Here is a 23,699-nt window from a genome sequence, read left to right on the forward strand (position 1 = left end):
AGGCGGTAATGTTTTCAATCGTAACTTAAATTTACGATCTGCTAAAGACTTATAAAATGTTTTTTTATACTGGTGATAGAAAAAACTTAAACTCATAATTAAAATGATATTTTGTTCGTTACGTTGTTTTATACATTAAAAGTGTATGAAACTCTTACACTGTTAGATTATTTAAGAGTTAACAACTAAAAATAACTTTTTTTCTTTTCGTATAATCGTCAGTTAGAATAGCCTAAAGAGTGTAACTGACAAATTGGACGTAGAAATTCTTTCCATGCATATATTATAACTAGAGTCTATTAAGATTATCTATTTTATTTTATGTGAAAAATTAATTTTTGAATCTTGTAGTCCTAGACGTCTATGAGTATAACATCTATCATTGTTGAGTCTCAACTAATTCCTTCTCATCTACATAAAAAAAAAGAGCAATTTTCCTGTGGAATTCGTCTCAAACTTGCCAACGTACACGAATGAAACAATATTAAACAAATCCGCTTCTCTTCACTAATTCTGGAGTGAGTAACACATTAAAGAAAGACAAAATACTACTACTACAGTTGCGCGCTGTTGATTAATCAGCTGGAATTTAAAGAGAGAAATCAAAGATGGAGTTGGTAATTCTGTTCATCGCTTCCCTTTTTGGACTCCTCTTGCTGTACAATATGATCAGAAGGAAGATAATGGAAATAAGAAACATAACATCAAATGTGGTAGTGATGAAGGATCATAAATCCTATGGTAATACGGATGTTATCATTGTCGGTGCCGGCGTTGCTGGTTCTGCTTTGGCCTGCACTCTTGGCAAGGTACGTTCCATTATATATTTTCTCAACTCTCAACTATACGATACTTCTAGGCTTGTTTCTAATATATATCTGTTGATTAATTTTTCTCCTACGTATGTTTTGGTTCTGCTTTGAACTCCAGAAAGTGCAGAATTGCATCATTGGCAGAAAATTAACTATGTGAAGCAGACGTAATTAATTGCCCATAACTATAGAAAACTATGTGTAAGAAACTCTATTAGTCCTTGTATTGTAACGCAAAGTAACTTGGTATAACATGTTAAAATACACTACTTATTAATAATGTAATAAATCTTACACGTCAACGTATATAATTAAGTTAAATCATTCCAATTTTCTAAATAATGAAATTTGGCTTTCATCTACGCTCTAACTAATACTTCCTCTATTTCAATTTAGATGATTTAGTTTGATTTGACATAAAGTTTAAGGGATAAAAAGAAGACTTTTGAAATAGGTGGTTTAAAAGTTTACGGGCAAAAGCTTTGTAGGGCCATGATATTTATGTGACTATAAAGCTTTTCATTAAGGATAAAGTTGGTAAAATAGAAAATTTAAAGTTAAATTATTTCTAAATATAAAAATATATTAATCTTTTTTAAACAAACTAATAAGAGAAATGTATCATTTAAATTAAAACGGAGGGAGCATTATAATTTTCCTTTGATACTAATTGCAGGACGGGCGACGAGTTCACGTGATAGAGAGGGACTTGACTGAGCCAGACAGAATGGTTGGTGAACTTTTACAGCCAGGTGGCTATCTCAAATTAGTTGAGTTAGGCCTTGAAGGTAGGGATATAGCTTCATATATACTATTTCCTTTTTCAATTTAGCTGATTCCACTATACACGAAGTTTAAAAAAAAACAGACTTTTAAACTTATGTGACACATATGTTTTATGTAGTTATAAATTATTACGTAAAGGTAAAATTATTTTCTAATATGAAAATGAATCATTTTTTTTGCACAGACTAAAAAGGTAATAGATTTACATAAATTAAAAGGGAGGGAGTACAAAACTTAAAAAAAAACGAATTATTGTATATATCAGTTAAGTTTTATATTTTGTACATATATAGATAGATATGCATTAAAATTAATTTGATCGATCACCTTACCCAATCTTTGATTGATTGTAAAATTGTTTTGTTCGGTTTTTAATTCTAATTAAGTTACGTAAATTACGTATCTGCAGATTGCTTGGAAGATATAGATGCTCAAAGAGTTGGAGGACATGTTCTTTACAAGAAGAATGGAGAACATATTATGCTTTCCTATCCCTTAGAGAAGTTCCAGGCAGTAGATGCATCGGGGAGATGTTTCCACAATGGACGTTTCGTTCAGAAGATGAGGGAAAAAGCTGCCACCCTCCCCAAGTAATTTTCTCATATACTATATTGTTTAACCAAAAAGTATGAAACTCTTTGTTAAATTAATTTATTAAGTAAAAAAATAAGGAATTAATCCTAGTTAAAAATAATATCCCTATATCTAAAATCAGTTTATATGGATAATGTGGGGTCACGTTGAAGCAGATTTAATGTGATATATAATAAATGTTGTTATTATTAATGCGGTGAGAGCAAATAATAAATAATCATAAATGACACTAAATGTTAATAAGGAGGAAGATTCACCCAATAATGAAAGAGGTGAACGATTCCTTCTTCTGACAATGATGAATGACAAGAATATGAGAGAATATTATACACTTTTTCGGATCTGGTGAAAATGACAATATATTGAATGTAAGGATCGAATCTCTCTCAGAAAGTTATTTTTTGCATTTATCTAGAGAGCTTACTTTTCAAAAGTACTTATTAAATTGAATATCACATGCCTTTTGCCTTATCTCTCCTACTATTTATATGGGATATTCCCGAAAAATCCCTAAAAGGTACAACAGAAGGAATATTCAATAGAATATTTCATTGGTTAGTTCCAAAGTTGTACTAGCCATTACTTTTGTCCCTTGTTGCTCGACCTCGACCCTGATGACCTACTCAACGACTTGTTCTGTTCACCACTGACGACCTCAGCCAAACTGCCCATGATAAGTTACAATTCTCACGATAATCACCTCCTCGTGTTGAATTTCCTCGGTCGGATTTTAACCCATACAGTTAGTCCCTCCGCTTATTGAGGTCATCTTTTGGTTGACCTCATTGAGCGAATCGTTAGCCAGTTTAAGAGATTTGGGTGGGGAGGTCGAGTAGTGAGAATTGCTGCCGAGTTGGTGATGTGGCGCTTTGAGAGCCACACTTAATGATGTTGGTTCAGAAATGACGTCATAGCCCCATGCGTCATCATTACGCATCTTCCCGATGAATTGCATCATTTCCTGTGTCCCTGTTGTTTCGATCCCAGCGCATTTGACGATTATTTTTCTCGATCCGTGCACCAGTGTTCTCTATAAATAAAGGGGGGAAACCTTTTGAATGAAACTTTACATTTTCCAATCTTTTGAACCTACATATCTTCTTCTCTTCTTCTTCTTTCTGTATTCCTATTTGCAGAAACTTTTGCCATTATCACTTTGCACTTGTAATTTCTTCACATATACATAATAAAAGATGGCTAGTGCATCTTTCAACCCTGAGGGGACCTCTGATCCGGTTCCTTTATCAGTGGTCATGCCCTCTTATAATGAAGGGAAAGCCATTGTTGTAGAGGATGAAAGCTTTCCCACTGTAGAGGAAATTATTCCTCGTAATGATAGGTCCAGGTCGCATTTCTCAAAGTCGCCTGCAGACAACCCTAAGCCTGTAAAGTCCAAGATGGGGTCAACCCATCTTGCCAAGCTTAAGACCAAGTACAACATTCCTGCTCACATCGATCTGGTCCCAGCCGGGAACGACGTGGTTCAGATTCATCGTCCTGAGTATTGCGCATTTTATGCATACACGTTCCAAGTGGGATATTCTCTTCTTCTTTCCCCATTGGCGGAGGAGTTCTACCGTTACTACGACATCTGCCCGGCCCAGCTCTCCCCGTATATTTACAAACTTTTTCTCATGCTGATAAAGTACGCAGAGTTGGCCAATCATAGGATTTTTATCCGCCATCTGCTACATCTTTTCGCACCAAGCTTTCACAGGGGTACGATGATACACCTCCGCTACCGTGGGACCAAGAGATTGGTGGTGAAAATGGATGATAAGGCAAATCGTCGATTTGGGTTCAACTTCTTCTATATCAAGACCGAACACGTGGTGGCGAACCCTAGTGGATTCACTAAGGCGTGGAACTTCGCCCGTAAGTGTTTTTGCTAACTGAGTGTTTGTTCTCTCTTCGGTAACTTAATCATTCTCTCTCACTTTAGTTACTTCGACTTTAATACTGCCTTCTTTTCACCCCCACTTTTCGGTAATCGGGTACCTCGATCGGGTCTCTGCTCGCTGTGACTGTAGGCGAGTCCGCACAGACTATTACTTCTTCTCAAGCCCCGGCCCTGCTTGGCCTGGTCATTGGGCGGCTGCCCCATCAGTAGAGACTTCGTCCTCTACTGCCCCATTAGTAGAGCCCAAGCTGGCCACGGCCGTATTCGAGGGCGGCATGGCCTCGAACGCTGAGACTTTGACTCCTTCAGATGCAGAGATTACTCCCTTACTAGGGGTCACCGTGGAAGTAGTACGGCGATTAGAGGCAGCAAAGGTCGTACCGAGAAGTGATCCGTCACCGTCGGGACAGGCCGACGTACCTTCTTCTGCCGAGGAGAAGGGGAAAAATATGGTCGTGAATGGATATGAGTCCGATTCCGATGTCAACCCCGAAGAGGTGCGGATGTTTAATGAAGGGTTTACTCGGGTAGAAGTGAGAACTGAGGGGTCTACTCTCTCCATAATCATTCCTTTGGATTGTGATTTGTTGATGAATACAGAGAGTGTAGTTCCTTCATTGGTTCCTCTCTGCTCTGGCGCCAAAAACATGGACTCTACGGACGTTTAACGATGTCGATCTATCGTTAGGCATCTCTAGAATGGCTTTTAGGGTAAGTTTGTTCGTTCTTCTTTTATTTTGTTGTTCTCATACCCTACGCCTTTCTCTTTTTTGTTTTTACTAACTCTTTTCGTTTTTCCTTTTTCACTAGACTCTCATTTTGGAGATTGAGAGTGCCCGTCGAGAGGAGAAGCGGAAGGTTGTTTTCAATAAAATGGTTTTAAAGTATTTCAAGTATCATGACAAGTATAGTGAGATGTGTGCCCGGTTCAGCGCGGGCGGTAATTTCCAGTCCCTTAGAGATAGGGCAGAAGGACGATGAGATTGTGAGGGTCATCGGCAGAAGCAGCGAGCTCAAGGTAGCATAGAGCCAAGGAGGAAGAGCTCGAGGTGAGCAAGGGGGTCATAGATGAGTGTGTCAACCTTTAAGCTCAAGTGGCGTCCCTGTGAGCCAAGCTTGATTAGATCTCGATCAGAGCTAACGGCTTAAGTGATGAGTTGATCGAGAAATTTGCAGAGCTTGAGGGGCCGAGAAGGCCAGGATGGCGGCTTTGGCGAAGGTGGCGGCATTAGAGGATACCTTCCGTGTCCTTAGATCTAAGCGGGCGAATTATGCAAAGACGGGCGCACTAAGGGAGGCGAGGTTTGATGAACGGATTAGTGGTCTTGAGAAAGATATTTCGGACCTAATTGAGCAGATCATTATTCTTGAGGCAAAAAAGGCGCAGTTACTAGCTCAACTGTCTTCATCTCATACTTCCACTTATCTCGATGTTCCACGGGATTTGTACGAGAAGTGGATTCATTCTGAGGCTCAACTAGACTTATTCAGGGGCTTGATGACGGCGGGAAGGGTTTCTGAGGCTGGGTTTGAAGATGTTCATGCTAAGGCGCGCGCAGCTCGGATCGCCTGTGGTTATGATCCTACTACGCCTAGGGCCGGTGATGGTGAAGATGACTTGGACGGGCTTGAGCCAGGTGCCTGGTATGATGATGAATATTCTGATGGCGAGGAAGATGATGGGAGCGATGTTGCTGAGTAATGCTTTGTAATCTTTTGCTTTTATTTTTGTGGGCGTCTTTTCGGCTCTTGTAAGATACCTGGTGATGGACACATTAACATATCACATTCAAGGGGATGTGCCATGGTGCATGCTATTCGCCGATGATATAGTTCTGATTGATGAGTCACGAACCGGTGTTAACGGGAGGCTGGAGGTTTGGAGACAAGCTCTTGAATATAAGGGTTTCAAGCTTAGCAGGACAAAGACGGATACCTGGAGTGCAAGATCAGTGCTGAGCAGAGGGAAGTGGGTGTGGATGTGAGGCTTGAATCACATGTCATCTCGAGTAGAGACAGCTTCAAGTACCTTGGGTCGGTTATCCAGGGGGGAATCGACGAGGATGTTACACACCGAATCGGGGTAGGATGGATGAAGTTGAGGTTAGCATCTGGAGTATTGTGTGACAAAAGAGTGCCACTAATACTCAAAGGTAAGTTCTATAAAGTGGTGGTTAGGCTGGCCATGATGTATGGGGCTGAGTGTTGGCCGGTTAAGAAATCACATATCCAGAAGATGAAGGTAGCAGAAATGAGGATGTTGAGGTGGATGTGCAGGCATGTAGGATGGATAAGATTAGGAATGATGATATTCAGGAGAAGGTGTGCGTCGCTCCCATTGATGACAAGATGCGGGAAGTAAGGCTCAGGTGGTTCGGTCACGTTCAGAGGAGAAGCCCAGATGCTTCGGTAAGGAGGTGTGAACGGCTGGTGGTGGAGGGATCTAGAAGAGGTAGAAGGCGGCCTAAGAAGTATTGAGGAGAGGTGATTAGGCAGGATATGACAATGCTTCAGATTTTCGAGGACATGACACTTGATAGGAACATGTGGAGGTCGAGAATTAGGGTTGTAGGTTAGGAGGTAGTTGAGTCTTGTCTTATGCCATAACTTTGGGAGACTAGTTCGGTAGGGATACTATTTTGATTTCGCTTTGTATCATTCTTCTTGATTTCATGTTGTTCTTTTATATATATATATATATATATATATATATGTATGTATATATGTATGTATATATATATATATATATATATGTATGTATTTTCTTTCATATTATTTTTGTGGTGGTACTAATATTGTCTTCTTTTGTCTTTTTGTCTTTTTGTCTTTTTGAGTCGAGGGTCTTTTGGAAACAACCTCTCTACTCCTTCGGGTAGGGGTAAGGTCTGCGTACACACTACCCTCCCCAAACCCCATTAGTGGGATTTTACTGGGTTGTTGTTGTTGTTGTATTTTTTTCTTGAACATTTTTCTCAATTGATTGCCTTATTTTAAAGACTTGTGTTGGTAGGCGTTAGCTCTAACGTGATCAACTGCCTTTGATTACTTCGAGCGAAGTCGAACGTTTCCATAATTAACTCAAACGAGGTTATTCTATGAGTCAAGTTTGAGTTAGGCCGAATGTAAATTGAATTCGAGCGAGGTCAAATATCACTCAACTAATTCGAACTAGGTCGAATGTGAGTGTCTTAATTAATTTGAACGAGGTCGAATGTGAGTTGATCGAGCTTTATTAATTTGAGCAAGATTGAATGCGAGTTGATTCGAGCGAGGTCGAATGTTACTCTTAATTAATTCGAGCGAGGTCAAATGTGAGTTGATTCGAGCTAGATCGAATGCGAGTTGATTCGAGTGAGTTCGAATGTTACTCTTAATTAATTTGAGCGAGATCGAATGCAAGTTGATTCGAGCGAGGTTGAATGTTACTCTTAATTAATTTGAGAGAGGTCAAATGCGAGTTGATTCGAGCAAGGTCGAATGCGAGTTGATTCGAGTAAGGTCGAATGTTACTCTTAATTAATTCGAGCGAGGTTGAATGTGAGTTTATTCAAGTGAGGTCGAATGTTACTCTTTATCAATTTGAGCGAGATTGAATGCGAGTTGATTCGAGCGAGGTCGAATGTTAATCTTAATTAATTCGAGCGAGGTCGAATGTAAGTTGATTCGAGCGAGGTCGAATGTTGACTCGTAGTTGATTCGAACGAGGTCGAATGTGATTCGATTTGAGTAAGGTCGAATGTTGACTCGTAGTTGATTCGAACGAGGTCAAATGTGAGTTGATTTGAGAGGTCGAATGTTGACTCGTAGTTAATTCGAACGAGATTGAATGTGAGTCGATTCGAGCGAAGTCGAATATTGACTCGTAGTTGATTCAAACAAGGTCGAAAGTGAGTCGATTAGAGCGAGGTCGAATGTTGACTCGTAGTTAATTCGAACAAGGTCCAATATGAGTCGATTCGAGCGAGGTCGAATGTTGACTCATAGTTGATTCGAACAAGGTCGAATGTGAGTGCATTGATTGGTGCAAAGTTAAAACTTGACAGAGACAGGCGAATATCATGTGCTTCCATGCTTTGCTTACATATATACATTGGAGGAGTTTACATCATGTGCTTATATGCTTTGCTTGCATATATACGTTGGAGAAGTTTACACATTTTCCGGGCTGGTATTCCAGTCCCAGTCTACCTAGTCCCTTTATTGTTTGACTTGGAGAAGTATTTGAGTGGTTGAGCAGTGAATTTGCTAACTTGTATTCTCACCTGCTTGTGCTTAACTTCGAAATTTCCTCCTTGTCACCTCGTTAAAAACCTTCCCGAGAAAACCAATTGGGACAAAATTCAGGTGAGGGAAAAAGAGTACGGCTTGGAGGACATCTTTCCTTAGAAGTTGAAGTACTTGAGGTGGGCGATGTTCCAGTTGTTTGGTAGTAGTTTTCCCTCCATTCTTTCTAGTTGGAAAGACCATTTGCTTTCTATCGCCGTAATTTTGTATGGGTCGTCCCAATTAGTCCCTAGATTTCCTTCTCGTAGATCCTTGCTTGCCTGTGTTTTGGCTTTGAGTATGTCGTCTCCGATTTTGAGCGGTCTGATCTTGGTTTTCTTATTGTAGTATCTCTCTTCCTGTTGTTTCTGAGAAACCATCCTTATGTAAACCATATCTCTTCTTTCTTCAGCCTCGTCGAGGTCTTGCCTCCTGCTTTCATCATTACTCGGTCCGCTCTCGTGTAAGTACCTTAGACTTAGTTCTTCGACCTCGACCGGTATTACCGCATCAGTCCCACAGACCAGTGAGTATGGTGTTTCTCCTGTGCTTGTTTTCAGCATTATGTTGTATGCCCATAGCACTTCCGACAACAACCTTCGGCCAAAATCCTTGGCGTTCTTGAGTTTCTTTTTCATAATATTCAAATATTGACTTGTTGGAGGATTCCACTTGCCTGTTGCCCGTGGGATGATATGGCATGGAGAGTATTCTTTTGATATGCCATTTCTCTAAGAACTCAACGATCTTTTTTTCCAGTGAATTGAGGTTCGTTGTCACAACTGATTTCTTTGGGGAGGCCAAAATAGAACACGATATTCCTCCATATGAAGGTGATCACTTCTTGTTCGCGTATTTGGGCGAATGCACCTACTTCCACCCACTCGGAAAAATAGTCAATTAAAACTAAAATAAATCGCACATTACCTCATCCCACTGGGAGGGGTTTGACGATGTCCATCCCTCATTTGATGAAATGCCAAGGAGAGGTGACTGAGTGGAGGTGCTCGCCCACTTGGTGGATCATAGGGGCGTATCTTTGGTATTGTTTGCATTTTCTTATGAAGTCGGCAACCTCTTTTTTCATTGTGGTCCAGTAGTAGCCTGCTCGTATGAGGCATCTAACTAGGGCTCGATTGCTGGTATGAGCTCTACAATGACCCTCGTGGACTTCCTCTAGAACGAGTCGCGTCTAGTTCGGGCCTAAGCATTTTGCTAGGGGGCCACCATATGTTCTTTTGTACAGGTCGTTGTTGATGAAATTGTACCTGGCCTCCTGCATTCGAAGCTTCTTGGCTTTTTTTATCGTCTGGAAGCACCCCGTCCTGCAAATATGTGACAATATAATTGTGTCAGTCCCAAGTCATGTTTATAGTTCGTACCTCGATTTTGTTGATCAACGAGCGGAGGAGAGTAACCATATTCCCTTCTCCGATTATGCTTTTAGTGGCCGCTGCTAGTTTGGAAAATCCGTCTGCTTCGATATTCTGTGCTCGGGGGATCTGGTCGAGCTGGCATTCATCGAATTCGGGTAACAGCTTGCAGATCTTGGCCTGGTATTTTTATAGTCTTTGTTCCTTTATTTGGAAAGTCCCTAGACTTGATTGACAATGAGATGAAAGTCGCACCGAAGGACGACTCGCTTCACTCCGTACTTGAGTGCTAACTTTAGCCCTACAATTACGACCTTGTACTCGACTTCGTTATTAGTCATATCTGGGCATCTTATGGACTGGCGAATTACTTCTCCTATTGGGACCTCGAGTACAAGTCCCAGTCCCGACCCTAACGCATTAGAGGAACCATCGCTATACAAAACCCATAGGTCGTGTATTTAGAGGGTCGTACGGGCAGTTTTCTTTTCGACTTCAGGCATATTTTTTTTGCTGAAGTCGGCAAAGAAGTCGGCGAGTACTTGTGACTTTATCGCCGTTCGTGACTGATACATTATATCTTGCTCGCTCAATATTTATGCAGAATACTCCTTAGGGGAAAGGTTGTGACTACCGAGATGGGGTGGCACTGGAAATAGGGTCTAAGCTTTTGTGAAGCTACGACCAAAGCCAGGGCCAACTTCTCGAGGTGTGGATACCTTGTCTCGGCATCATCTAGAGTTTTACTAATATAGTAAATGGGAGATTGCATACCTTTGTTTTCTCGGACGAGGACCGCACTCATGGCCACATCAGACACGACCAGATAGACGAAGAGACGCTCACCAGGTTCCGCATTAGCGAGTAGTGGAGGTGAAGATAGGTGTGCCTTTATCTCTTTCAAGGCCTCGATGCACTCAGAGTTCCATTGGAGTTCATTGTCTTTCTTGATCACGCCGAAAATTTACGACATCTGTTGGAAGACCGTGAGATGAACCTCAACGGGGCGGCTATGCGGTCGGTCAGCTTCTATACTTGTTTCTTATTGGTTAGGTTCTCTGGTATTCCCTCTATAGCTTTGATTTGGTTGGGGGTTGACCTCAATGCCTCATTGTGACACCAAGAAACCGAGGAACTTTCCTGAGGTTACTCTGAAGGCGCACTTTTCAGGGTTCAACTTCATACTGTATCGTCTGAGTATGTCGAAGGCCTCTTTCAAGTGGTCGATGTGATACTTCTTCCTTTTTGACTTTACCAATATGTCGTCAATGTAGACTTCCATTGTTTTACCGAGCTGGTCTTTGAACATTTTTGTCACCAACCTCTGATACGTCACCCCCCGCATTTTTCAGTTTGAAAGGCATCACTCTATAGCAGTATGTCCCTTGTTGAGTGATGAAAGTGATCTTTTCTTGGTCCTCCTCCTCCATAAGGATCTGGTTATAGCCCGAGTAGGCATCCAAGAAGCTTAATAGCTCGTGCCTGGTTGTTGCGTCAATGAGGTGGTCAATATAGGGCAGTGGGAATGAGTCTTTTGGGCAGGCTTTGTTTTGTGAAGTCTACGCACATCCGCTACTTCCCGTTCTTCTTTTTCACCATGATCATGTTAGCGACCCATTGAGGGTACTTCGATTCTCTAATAGAGCCATTTTCTAGTAGTTTTTCAACCTACTCGCGGACCGTATCATTTATTGCGGAGTTGAATTTCCACCTAACTTGCCTCACTAGGGGGTAAAATGGGTCGACATTCAACTTGCGTGTTGCTATCTCTCTCGGGATGCCCAACATATCTGCATGGGAAAAGGCAAACAAGTCTGTGTTGTTAGCTAAGAATTGATAGAATTTACCTGGTTCTTAAAGTTTATGGCCGATGTAGGCTTTTTTGTTGTGGTCGTTATCATCGAGTCAGACGGGGTCGAGGTCTTCTATGGTTGATCCTGTGGCTTCTACGACTTCAGGGTCTTTGATCACATCCTTCTCGTCCTCGCTCGATCTCGACCCTGTCGATTACTATGCTTCTTTAGCTTTAACCTTCAATTGTTGGGTATGTGCGCAATTTTGGATGATACGTTAGCATTCTCGGGCAGTGCGTTGTTCTCCACAGATGTTGAATACCTCCTAGGGGTGGGAAACTTGATAACTTGATATAAGATAGAGGGGACAACTTTCATGGCATGTATCCAAGGTCGACCTATGATGGCGTTGTACGTTGTGTCCTGGTCCATGATGTGGAACGTGGTCTCCAAAGTGACGCAGCTGGTCAGGACGGGTAGCGTGATTTCTCCAGATGTCCGCTCAACTGCATTATTAAAACCTGTCAGTGTAATGCAATATGGCACTATCCTATCATCAAGTTTCATTTGTGCGAGACCTCAAGGGTGGATGATGCACGTGCCGCTCCCATCATCGACCGTAATACATTTTACATCAGTATCTAAGATGCGTAAAGTAATGACAAGGGTGTCATAGTGAGAAAAAACCAAATTGTGGGTATCTGACTTATCGAAGATGATACTTTCTTCTAGTTCATCGTACCGTTCATGAGTGATTGACCGTCTGATTTTGCGGGTAGTGGTAAACTTCACGTTGTTGCTTGATGCGTCGCCGCCCCCACCGATGATCATTTGAATGGTTCAAGCTGGGAAGGGTGATTTGGGTGGTCCCTAGTGCTGTTCACATCCACGGGCAAAGTTGGCTCTCCCTCGGTCGCTCATCATCTCTTCAAGTGCCCTTGGTGAAGCATGTTCACGACTTCTTGTCTTAGGGCGATACAGTCTTCGATTTTGTGACCCTGCTCCTAGTGGAATTCGCAAAGGGCATTTGACTTTCTGGTATTCGGGTCGAATCTCATCTTCTGCAGCCATTTCACTTTTAGGCCGAGCTTCTCCAGTGCGTAGGGGGAAACACAGAAATTGTGAGCGGATAATAAGGGAGGCATACCTCTCTCCCTTCGGTGAGTTCCTGTTCGTAGCCTGGATGGGCCTTCGTCATGGCAAGGGGGTGGCATGAGGGTGCCTCTGATGTAGGGCTGATGTCTTTCCCGATTATGTAGGGGTTGATGTCACCCAAACTCATACCACAAATATAGGTTATGAGGCGGTCGAAGCAATAATAAATATCCAACGCAAGTCGGGGTCGAATCCATAGGGAGTTAGATTTTCGATTAGGTTTACACCTAGTGAGACTGTATGATGCCCAAGATTTCACTTCCACATATTTGGTTGTTGTTTCTACTTCTACTTTTAAGCTATTGAATGTAGCTATAAAGCTAAGAGACGATATTTTTGTTGTTGTTGTTTTTCAAGTTGATAAAAGGTCTAGGGCTGTGACTTCCACCTATGTGGTTACCTAATAGGTTGTAAACTCTAGGTCAAGTTTGATTAGTCAGGGTTGTAATATAGCAATCACACGCAATTATCCACTCAATACCTCTCGGTAATTGGAGTGATTTGGCCCAATTTGGCTTTCTCAAGTCCAAATAGGTATTGCACAAAACAAGTGATAAATACTCAAGTCGGGTCTTACTATCTCTAGATTCAACCCTTTAATTGAGGCTATCAATTTCTTGAGTTCACCCCAATTCCTTGTTAGCCAAGTTTTCCTAGCTTTAGTCTATCTTTCTCAAGTAGAGACTAAATCAATTAGGCATGAATCAATGTTTGCAATCATTAATTCTTAATTTCAAGACAGAACTAGGCTAAATATCACTAACTCAATCACAAACAAGCCGTAAATCAAACACACATTAAGTACCCAACACTAGGGTTGGGTCACAACCCTAGCTAGAAATTTAGCTACTTATGGAAAATGCAGAAATGAAAAAAGAAACTAAGATAGAATTCATAATAGATGATTAAGGGAAGAAAATCTAATGTTTAAAAGCTAATCTAGCATAATGTTACTCAATACAGCAAAGAAAAACGGCTCAGGTGCTCTCTCTAAAAAAAACTTAACCTAAAAATGACAAATATTCTATTTATACTAAGCTAAAAATATCTGACAAAATTACCCCTACGGAGGTTGTGCGGCCGCACAATTATGTGTCCAATCCGCACAATGAGACTTCGCTTGACAGGTTCCAGTTCTGCAGCCGCACAATTTTGGGTTGAGGCCGCACTCTTTCAACTTTTGCAGATCGCATATTTTTGAGTGTGGCTGCACTCTTGCTTCTGTGGCCGTACAATTATAGTGCGGTCGTCACTCCTTGATCTTGGGCTTTGGTTGTGCGAGACTTCTGCCGACCGCATAAAAATGAGTGTGGTCGTGGTCTAAATTATGTGGTCGCACAAAAATGGTGCGGTCCGCATTTCTTCCTGAACTTAAAGTCTCTTCTCTCTGATCTCTGTCTTCTACGGCCACACCAGAATTGTGTGGTCCGCACTTTGTGTATCATTTCTTTTCAAGGATTTTCTTCAGGATCTGCAGTCGCACTCAATATTGTGCGGTCCACATTATGCCATTTTAGCCTCATTTTGGTGTTTGTCCAAAATTACTCCTTCTTGAGTTGATCTTCAGCTCTTTAGCTCATATTTCAACACTCCTGCAAGTAAGCACATTTCATTAGTTTTTGGGAATACCTTTAAGCAATTTTGAGCTAAAACGAATGTAAAAGAGTACAAATAAGTAGTGGAAATCCCTACTTATCACTCCCCAAACTTAAGCTTTTGCTTATCTTCAAGGAAATAAGGTAATTCCCACCTTCACAAGACAAGAACTATTTCTGCTGGCCTAAAGTGAATCAATCACACATCAATTAGGACCAACTATTGCCCACAACACATGAATTAAAGCATCAAGAGTTGACTCTATTCATCAAGGACGCTCGCTCCATTATGTAGGTTATTGTGGATCCCAAACTTCTTCTCATATACTCTCCATTATCATATCTCACTTTAGAATGCAACACTCGATGCAAGGATTGTGAAAATTTCACTCATCTCTCTCAAAAGAATGTCACAAGTCTGGCTCTAAGTACCATAAACTTGCTCCTTATGTAAATCACCACTAATGTAAGCACACTCAACTTGAAATCATGTAGGGCTTTTGTGGGATATAATGAAGGCTTTTGGATCAAGGTAGGACTTGTTGGAATAGAATGGTTTCATCTTTCCTTAAGCACTCCATTTTCTCTTTTGGCTCATACTTTATCGATTCTTTGAGTCATTTTCTTTTTCCTAGGGGGAACTAGAGAGACGTTACGTCACTCTTTCTTGGCCATGATAATCATTTTTCTCCTTCTTTATTTATTCTATGCTCTTTCATTTTTGCTTTTCTTTGAATCCCTTCAATTCTTCACTTTATTCACTTTCTTTTTGTTCTTTATTTCTTTTCTTTGCCTTCCCTTTTCTTCATTTCTTTCTCTTCTTTGTACCTTTATATTACTTTCAAACTCCTCGTCTCTCCCCCAAACTTATTTTTTTGCCAATTTTTTGCTAAGGAAAGATCGAGTGCCAAAAGAGGGTTATTACAAAATGGATAAAGGCTTGTAACGTGGCTATTGAAGGAAAACGGGCTTAGGCTCAAATGGGTTGACTAGGGATATCACATTAGTAGGCTATGGATGATTTCAACTTTTCAAATTGGATCAAAGAGAGCCTACAATCATTTCTCAAGCCAAGCTACACTTAGAATTTCGCATAGAAAAACATTCTTGGCAAGTTCTAGACTATTAGCACGGGTACTTGGACTTGCATTTCAATACCTCACCTCTCATGATGTTGGATTGCTAAAGAGAGCGGAGTCGAGGGCCCACAAAAACCCTACTTAAGATTGAGAATCACAAATGGCTCGACTGAACCACTCGATGACTGCTTAAGTCAACACAAGAGTCAAAAGGTCACAACTAGAGCAATTTTCTGCCAACAACTTTGTTTTTAACCATAAGGCCTTAGGTAAATGTGTTGGTACCAAGTGAATCATTCTTGAGACGCTTTTATTCATTACTACTATATTTGCCTCAACATAAAAGAAAACGGACTCAATCCCTTAAGAAGGTTGTCACGCCATCCATCATTGGAAAGAATCACCCGGATCACACAAAATCCACCTTTGGAAAGAACCGTGGCATTAAGAAAACCAAATGCTTATTGTTCACTCAAAACGAGAAAAGAAGTTAACAAATCAAAAAGAAGATACTAAAATAAATAAGAAGTTATACTACTAAGGAAAACAAACTAAAGAAGCTATGAAGTAAACTACGGAAAGTAAGACAAATGAATATACAAACCAAAAGGAAATGCATATATACATAAGGGAAATGAATACATACATCAAATGAGAGGAAGAATATATACATAACCAAAGAGAAAATAAAGACGAAAGAAAAAGAGTATAAGAGTTATTACAGGCAAATATCAATGTCAAATCAATCAAAATGGACCACCACTGAATAAAAATAAGCATTGTCCCCAATGCTTAACAAAAATAAGAACAAGGAAGGGTAGAGAGTTAAGAGAACTTCCTATGTGGTCTTAATCTGCATGGCATCCACAACACCCTCGATCTCCTCTAGCTGTATCTCATCATCTCCTGGCTGAGGGACAACAGGGTTGCTGAGCAGCTGGAGCATCTCCTCAGCGGTGTGGGCAGTAGCATCCGGCTTCTCAGACTGGACGACTGTTGCCTCTGATGTCTCGGGTACTGCTAGTGTTGCCCGTGCTGCTAGCTCCATAAGCAGGTCCAATGGTAGATCTCCTGCAGATACTATCTTGGCAATCTCTTTTATCAACTTCTCCACTAACTTCTTTGACGCATGAGACTTCCGCATCTTCTTTGATTGCTTTCCCAACTCCTCAATGACCTCCCCATATGCCACCAAAGTCTCTATAATGGTCTTGTGGTTGTCCGTAATCTTCTTCAATGTTTCCTCCACTAACGGAGGTACCTGTGGTGCTGCTTTTGGGGTAGAAGACTGTGTTGTTACTGCTGGGGTAGAAGATTGTGCTGCAATAATACTGGATATGTCAGACAACTTTGAAGTAGTTTCATGCATCCAGTTGTTGAGACTCGCTAATGTCTGAGAGACTCACAACATAGTCTGTGGATAAGTGAATGAGATTGGCACTGATAATGGATCTGATGGTCTAGAAGAAGGTGGTGGCATGGCTGTTGTCCCGATGGAAGGACCGGCTGCTATGGACGGTGTGGCATCTGTGGAAGGCTTAGAAGCTGAATTAGTAACTACTACAGTTGGCTCCTCAGACTGGCCAGCAGAGGTAGTTGCCTTACCCTTGAACTTTGGGTTGTTAGCACGCTGCAGGTGGTACCATGAGAAAGGCTTCTTGGCCTTTACTTTAGTATCATACTTCCTTGGTTCCACCTTTTGATTATTGAAATACTCTATGAGGAAGTTCGGGTAAGGGTAGGATCTCTCATCTTTCTGGACAGCTAAAGTGATGTTTGTTAATATTATGGCACCCACATTGATTGGGTACCCAGCCATAATTGAAGCCACCAAGACTGTCGGGGAAGTAGGAGGTTGTTCTCATTTAAGCACGGATAATTACGGCCACACATGAAGGTCTACCACCTTTTTGCTTCAAAATTTAGGGTGGTCTGGACTATAGGAACTCCTATTGTGAGCCACGGAGTTGTTGATCCTCGAATAGCCAAAAAACCAGCTAGCCACGGGCGAGCTGCATCACCTATAGCCAGTTTTTCCAGATACTAGACTGCTTTGACTTCTTCAAAGCCCACATAAGCGTTTAGAGCACACGAGTCGAATCTGATTTTTAGGTTTCTCTCTTTTGTCACCTTGGTACCCTTCTTAATGTGAGCCACATTGGCATAATTCTGTAACCAAGTGCTCATTTGCATCAATGACATTGTGGGTGAACCATTTCCATCGCTTTCGCTCCTGGAATTGTCTAAGGACATTAGGGTTGTGAATGTCCAAATCCTTCATTAAAAACTGCCGCTCAAGTGAGAGCGATCTCTAGGGACACCACTCTCTGAATTTGTTAAAGGCTGTTAAGCTAATGAATCTGTCCTTTCATATATCTCTCCTCCTCGACCTCTCTAAACCCCCTACTGTAGTATCACCCCTACCATCATCCGAAGCATCATCATCATCATCTATATTGATTGGTGTAGCCGGGGCATGTGAAGAAGAGGGCTCAATCTTGGTTACCTGCCTCTGAACCCTCAAAAGAACTAGCTGAGGTGGAGGATTCATCACGGAGTTGGTATCTCCCTTGAACTTATTGTGATTGAGCTTTCGGCTGTGCTTGCACGGAGTTACCCTCAGAAGCTTCCTCAAATAGGAGATACTCACTGTTCTCGGAGGGTTCAGGAACTCTATTGGTGGTTTCTTTCTTGCTAATGGCTATTTGAATGTTACTCTTGCCTTGACCTCGGCCTCGAGAGGGTTTTGCCCTCCCTTTTGATGTATCTCTTCTACCACATGATCTAACCATTGTCTGCAATGCATAATGATAGGAATCAGTTAGAGTTGGAAGTCACAGATACATGCATAACAATTACAGGAAATCAGACTCAGATGAGGCAGTGCGGACTGCACAAAAATGAGTGTGGTCGCAGACTACAAAGTGCGGACCGCACAATTTTAAAGTGCGGTCGCACAACCTGTTGTGCAGACCGCATAATTTTGAATGCAGCCGCACAACCCCAAGTTCCGACTACTGGGTCTCTGATCATTTAACAGTGCGGACCGCACAATCTTTACTGTGGACCGCATAATTTTACTGCGGACCGCATATTTTTGAGTGCGGTCCACACAATTGAAGCATACAGATGCCTAACTTAGAGAACTGCGAACCGCACAAAGGTGTGTGCAACCGCACAATTTGAATTTCACGCGGCAGTACGTTAGGGATTTTGCAATTATTTTACAATTTAGACATGGTTTGCACAAATTGACAAGATTAGTAGTCTACCCAGTCCATATTGAACATATATGAAGCTACCCATATGATTTTGAAGTACACATTAATCATATTTGACATTTTTAGGCCAAAAAATAACTAAACTAATGAAAGAAAACAAAAACAAAAATTAAGAAAATTGAACAAAAATCTAACATGAATTGAACATACCAGTAGTGAATGATGTAGGTGATGAATTGAGTGAAGATTTAGAACTAATGGGATATGCAGTATGTTTGCTAGGTTTCAGAGTTCAAAGAGTGTAAAGTATGAATAGTGGTGAAAACCCTATTTATACTTTGACCAAGCAGGTCCAAAACGTACCTGAGTGCAGCCGCACAATTTTGAGTGCGGTCCGCACTCTTTACTTTCCCCTTTGAAGAAGCTTTGTGGTCTGCACAAAAGTGAATGCGGCCGCAGAATTTGTGTGGACCACACAATTTTGTGTGCGGCCGCAAATTGCTAATGAAATTTGACCGGCCATTCTTCAGAGATCATGCACTTTTGGTCTTCCAGTTGTGCGACCACACACAAAATTATACGAGCGCAGACTGATTGTGCGGTCCGCATAATTCTGGTGCAGTCTGCACTTTTGTGACACTTAACCCATTTTTATTGCACAGTCCCTGCAATGCACACCCGCTCCTGCATACACTTCAAAACTTATTATCACAAAACAAAGCCTATCTAATCTAAAGAAGGGAAACAAGAAAAATAAAAAGACACATGGGTTGTCTACCAAGAAGCGTATGATTAATGTCACGGCACGATGAAAATTACCAATCATTTGAAATGGAGAACTGCCACAATGTGGCCATCATCAACCTTGCCAAGATAATGTTTTACTCGGTGCCCATTGACTCTAAACACCTCATCGTTCTTATTTTTCAAATCTAGAGCACCAAACGGGGTTACATTCACTACTTCAAATAGGCCACTCCATTTTGACTTCAACTTGCCTGGAAACATCCGTAATCTGGAATTAAACAGTAGCACAAGATTACCTTCTTTAAACTCCTTATTGTGGATGTACATTTCATGGAGGTACTTTATCTTCTCCTTGTAAAGGGATGAGCTTGTATAGGCATGATACCTAAATTCATATAGCTCATTCAGTTGTGCCACCCTTAAATTTCCGGCAAAATCCCACTCAAGATTCAACTTCTTCAATACCTATATGACTTTATGCTCAAGTTCCACTGGAAGATGACACGCCTTTCCAAATATCAATCGATATGGAGACATCCCAATTGGCGTCTTGTAGGCCATCCTATAAGCCCAAAGAGCATCATCAAGTTTTCTTGACCTGGTGTTCACAGTCTTTGAAAAAATACTCTTGATCTCCCGGTTGGAGACTTCAACTTGTCCGTTTGCTTGAGGATGGTAGGGGATCGAGATTTTATGAGTGACATCATACTTGATGAGTAAGGTTTCAAAAGCCCGGTTGCAATAATGCAAACCCCCATCACTAATAATGGCCCTTGGGGTACCAAACCTTGTGAAGATGTTCTTTTTCAAGAATGCCACCACACTTCGAGCTTCGTTGTTGGGTAAAGCCACAGCTTCAACCTATTTTGACACATAGTTCACATCTACTAAAATGTAAGTGTTCCCACAAGAGCTCACGAACGGTCCCATGAAATCAATACCCCAAACATCAAAGATATCAATTTCCAAGATGGTGGTGAGGGGCATCTCATTATTCTTAGAAATCCCACCGGCCCTTTGACATTCATCAAAACGCTTGACTAGATCACTAGCATCTTTGTAGAGAGTAGGCCAGTAGAATCCACAACTCAACATTTTTGTTGTCATTCTTGCTCCACCATGGTGACTGCTATACGGTGAAGAGCGGCAAGCCTCAAGAATTCCCATTAGTTTTTCCTCCAGCACACATCGTCGGATCACACCATCGATACATATCCGAAAAATATACGGCTCATCCCAAGAGTATTCAAGGAAATCCCATTTGAGCTTCTTCCTTTGGTTTGAAGAGAACTCATTTAGTACAACGCCACTTACAAGATAATTGGCTAAGTTGGCAAATCACGGCATCCCGATCACTGAAATGGCTAGCAATTGCTCGTCGGGGAAGGAATCATTGATCTCAAGACCGTCATGTTGACTCTCCTCCTCCTCCGAATGGGGACAAGTGGTCCGCCCATTGATTTTCACTACCCTTGCGGTCTTGAATATCCATATCAAACTCTTCCAATAGAAGCACCCACCATATCAACCTTGCCTTGGAATATTTCTTACTCATCAATTACCGAAGTGGCGCATGGTTGGTGTGAACAATCACCTTTTTACCCGTCAGATACGGGCGAAACTTCTCCATAGCAAAAACAATAGCAAGCAACTCTTTTTCGGTCATTGTGTAGTTGACTTGGGCATCATTCATGATCTTGCTAGCATAGTAGACCGAATGGAAGATTTTGTTGATTCTTTGCCCCAAAACTGCTCCAACCGCCACATCACTAGCATCACACATGAGCTCAAAAGGCAAGCTCCAATCTGATGCGGTAATAATAGGAGTAGTAGTCAACTTGAACTTAAGCAATTCGAATGCCTTCATACAATCTTCATTGAAATGGAACTTGACATCCTTCTCCAAAAGTTTGCACAAGGGGTTCACCACTTGGAAAAAATCCTTGATGAATCGGTGATAGAACCCCGTATGACGCAAGAAGCTCCTCACTCCCTTCATGGATGTAGGGGGAGGGAGTTTGGAGATCACCTCAATTTTGTCCTTGTTGACCTCAATACTATGCTTTGAAATTTTGTGGCCGAGGACTATGCCTTCCTCGACCATGAAGTGATATTTCTCCCAATTCAACACCAAATTTTTCTCCTTACATCTAGCCAAGACCCTATCCAAATTGTTTAAACAATCATCAAACGAATTCCTGACCACGGAAAAATCATCCATGAAACCTCAAGAATATCTTTCACTATGTCGGTGGAAAATAGCCATCATACATCATTGAAAAGTCATCGATGCATTACACAAACCAAATGGCATCCGCAAGAATATAAAAGTACCATAGGGAGAAGTGAAGGTGGTATTTTTTTGGTCCTCATAAGCAATAAGAATTTGATTGTAGCCGGAGTATCCATCAAGGAAGAAATAAAAAGCACGTCCGGACAACCTATCAAGCATTTGATCAAGAAATGGAAGCAGGAAATGATCTTTCCGAGTGACTTTGTTGAGCTTCCTATAGTCCATGCACACTCTCCACCCGGTGACAGTTCTTGTGGGGATCAATTCATTCTTGTCATTTGTTACCACAATCACGCCCCTTTCTTTGGGACACATTGCACTATAGAAGTCCATGAACTATCAAAAATGGGGTACACAACCCCGGCATCCAGCCACTTGATTATCTCCTTTTTGACCACCTCTTACATTGCTTCATTTAGCCTCCTTTGATGTTCAATGGAGGGTTTGGCACCCTCCTCCAAAATAATCTTGTGCATACAAAAGGTGGGGCTTATGCCCCGGATATCCGCCAATGTCCATCCGATTGCTCTTTTTCTCCTTTGTAACACCTCCAATATGGACTCTACCTGCATGTTAGTCAAACAAGAAGAAAGGATAATCAGTAAAGTAGAAGAAGGCCAAGGAATTCATACCTGAGATGTGGAGGCATGGTTTTAACTCCAAAGTGGGAGGCTCCTCGGCTGAGGGCTTTATTGGAGGAGTCTTCCGATTTTCAAGATCCAAGGATAGCTTGTGGGGCTTATAAGTATATGACCCCATTTGTTGCAATGCATTCAAACATTCCACATAGCCATTATTTTCATCATTATCATCAAGGTTGAGCAAAACGACTTCCAAATTGTCCTCAACATTCATTGTGGCACTAGCATCATCAATTATCACATTGGTGACCAAATCCTCGAATGAACAAACTTCATTGCTATTCAGTTGCCTCATAGATTTGCACACATGGAAGACTACCTTTTCGTCACCCACCCGAAAAGTGAGTTCACCGGCTTCCACATCAACAAGAGCCTTCCCCGTAGCAAGGAAAGGTCTACCCAAAATGATAGGCACCTTATATTCCACTTCACAATCAAGAATTACAAAGTCCGTCAGGAGAATGAACTTGTCAACATGAACCAACACATCATTAATAATACCCAAATGTCTCTTCATTGTATGATACACCATTTGCAACCTCATGGATGTAGGTCTTGGTTGCCCAATTCTCAAAGTTTTGAACACTGAATAGGGCATCAAGTTGATACTCGCCCCAAGATCGCATAATGTTTTGGCAAATTTGGCATTTCCAATTGTACATGGTATTGTGAAAGCGCTCGGATCTTCCAATTTCGGAGCCATTAAGTGCACAATAGCACTTACTTATGTGTTATCTTGATAGTCTCACAATTCATTGATCTTTTCTTTGTTACCAAATCCTTCATGAACTTAGCATATCCTGACATTTGCTCTAAGGCCTCAACCAATGGCATATTAATAGACAAACTCTTTATCATATCAATTAACTTTTTGAATTTGTTCTCACTATTTTGCTTTACAAGCCTTTAAGGGTATGGAGGAGGAGGCCTTGGCATTGGTGCCTTAGCCTTTGGCACTACCGGTTCCGGCATGCCAATCACGTGTTCCCTAGACGGGTTCACCTCTTCTTGTATCTCCTCCACATTTTCATCAATATCAATTCTCACTTCTTCATTAGCTTGAACTATATTGCTTGGAATTTTATCTTCTTGAACCACAACATCATCATCCATAATTCTTCTTTGATTTGAGGTGGTTGCATCTCCACCTTTTCCACTTCTTGTAGTCACGTCCATAGCATGCCCTGTGTTGTTCCCTCCCTTCAGGTTCACCACTATATCACTTGGTAGTGCCCCTTTAGGATGAGTGTTCAAAGCTTACGAGATTTGGCCTAATTGAACTTCCAAATTTTGAATAAAAGTGTTGTGAGAGGCTAGTTGAGCATCGGAGTCGACGTTCTTTCCATCATTTGTTTAAACATGTTCTTAATTCTATCCATCTTATTATTAGAATAGCTCAGACCTTTATAAGGATAGGGAGGTGGATTGCTTAGTTGTTGGAACATCG

At 41.4% G+C, this 23,699-nt stretch overlaps 1 protein-coding gene across 2 annotated transcripts in view; it reads left to right on the top strand.

The window, feature by feature from the left end:
• The first annotated feature begins 365 nt into the window (after nt 1-365).
• The window catches only part of LOC104224029 (squalene epoxidase 3-like), a 59,103-nt gene continuing 35,769 nt past the window's right edge, over nt 366-23,699 (top strand). The window contains exons 1-3 of one of the 2 annotated variants that reach the window (XM_009775578.2): nt 366-809; nt 1,489-1,600; nt 2,008-2,188. In XM_009775578.2, coding sequence (XP_009773880.1) covers nt 609-809; nt 1,489-1,600; nt 2,008-2,188 — 494 coding nt within the window. In that variant the 5' untranslated portion in view covers nt 366-608. The remainder of the gene's footprint in view (nt 810-1,488; nt 1,601-2,007; nt 2,189-23,699) is intronic. The other variant, XM_009775577.2, reaches the window with a different exon arrangement.

This window comes from Nicotiana sylvestris, chromosome 1 (genome assembly GCF_000393655.2).
Source record: "Nicotiana sylvestris chromosome 1, ASM39365v2, whole genome shotgun sequence".
In the NCBI taxonomy this organism is placed as follows: domain Eukaryota; kingdom Viridiplantae; phylum Streptophyta; class Magnoliopsida; order Solanales; family Solanaceae; genus Nicotiana; species Nicotiana sylvestris.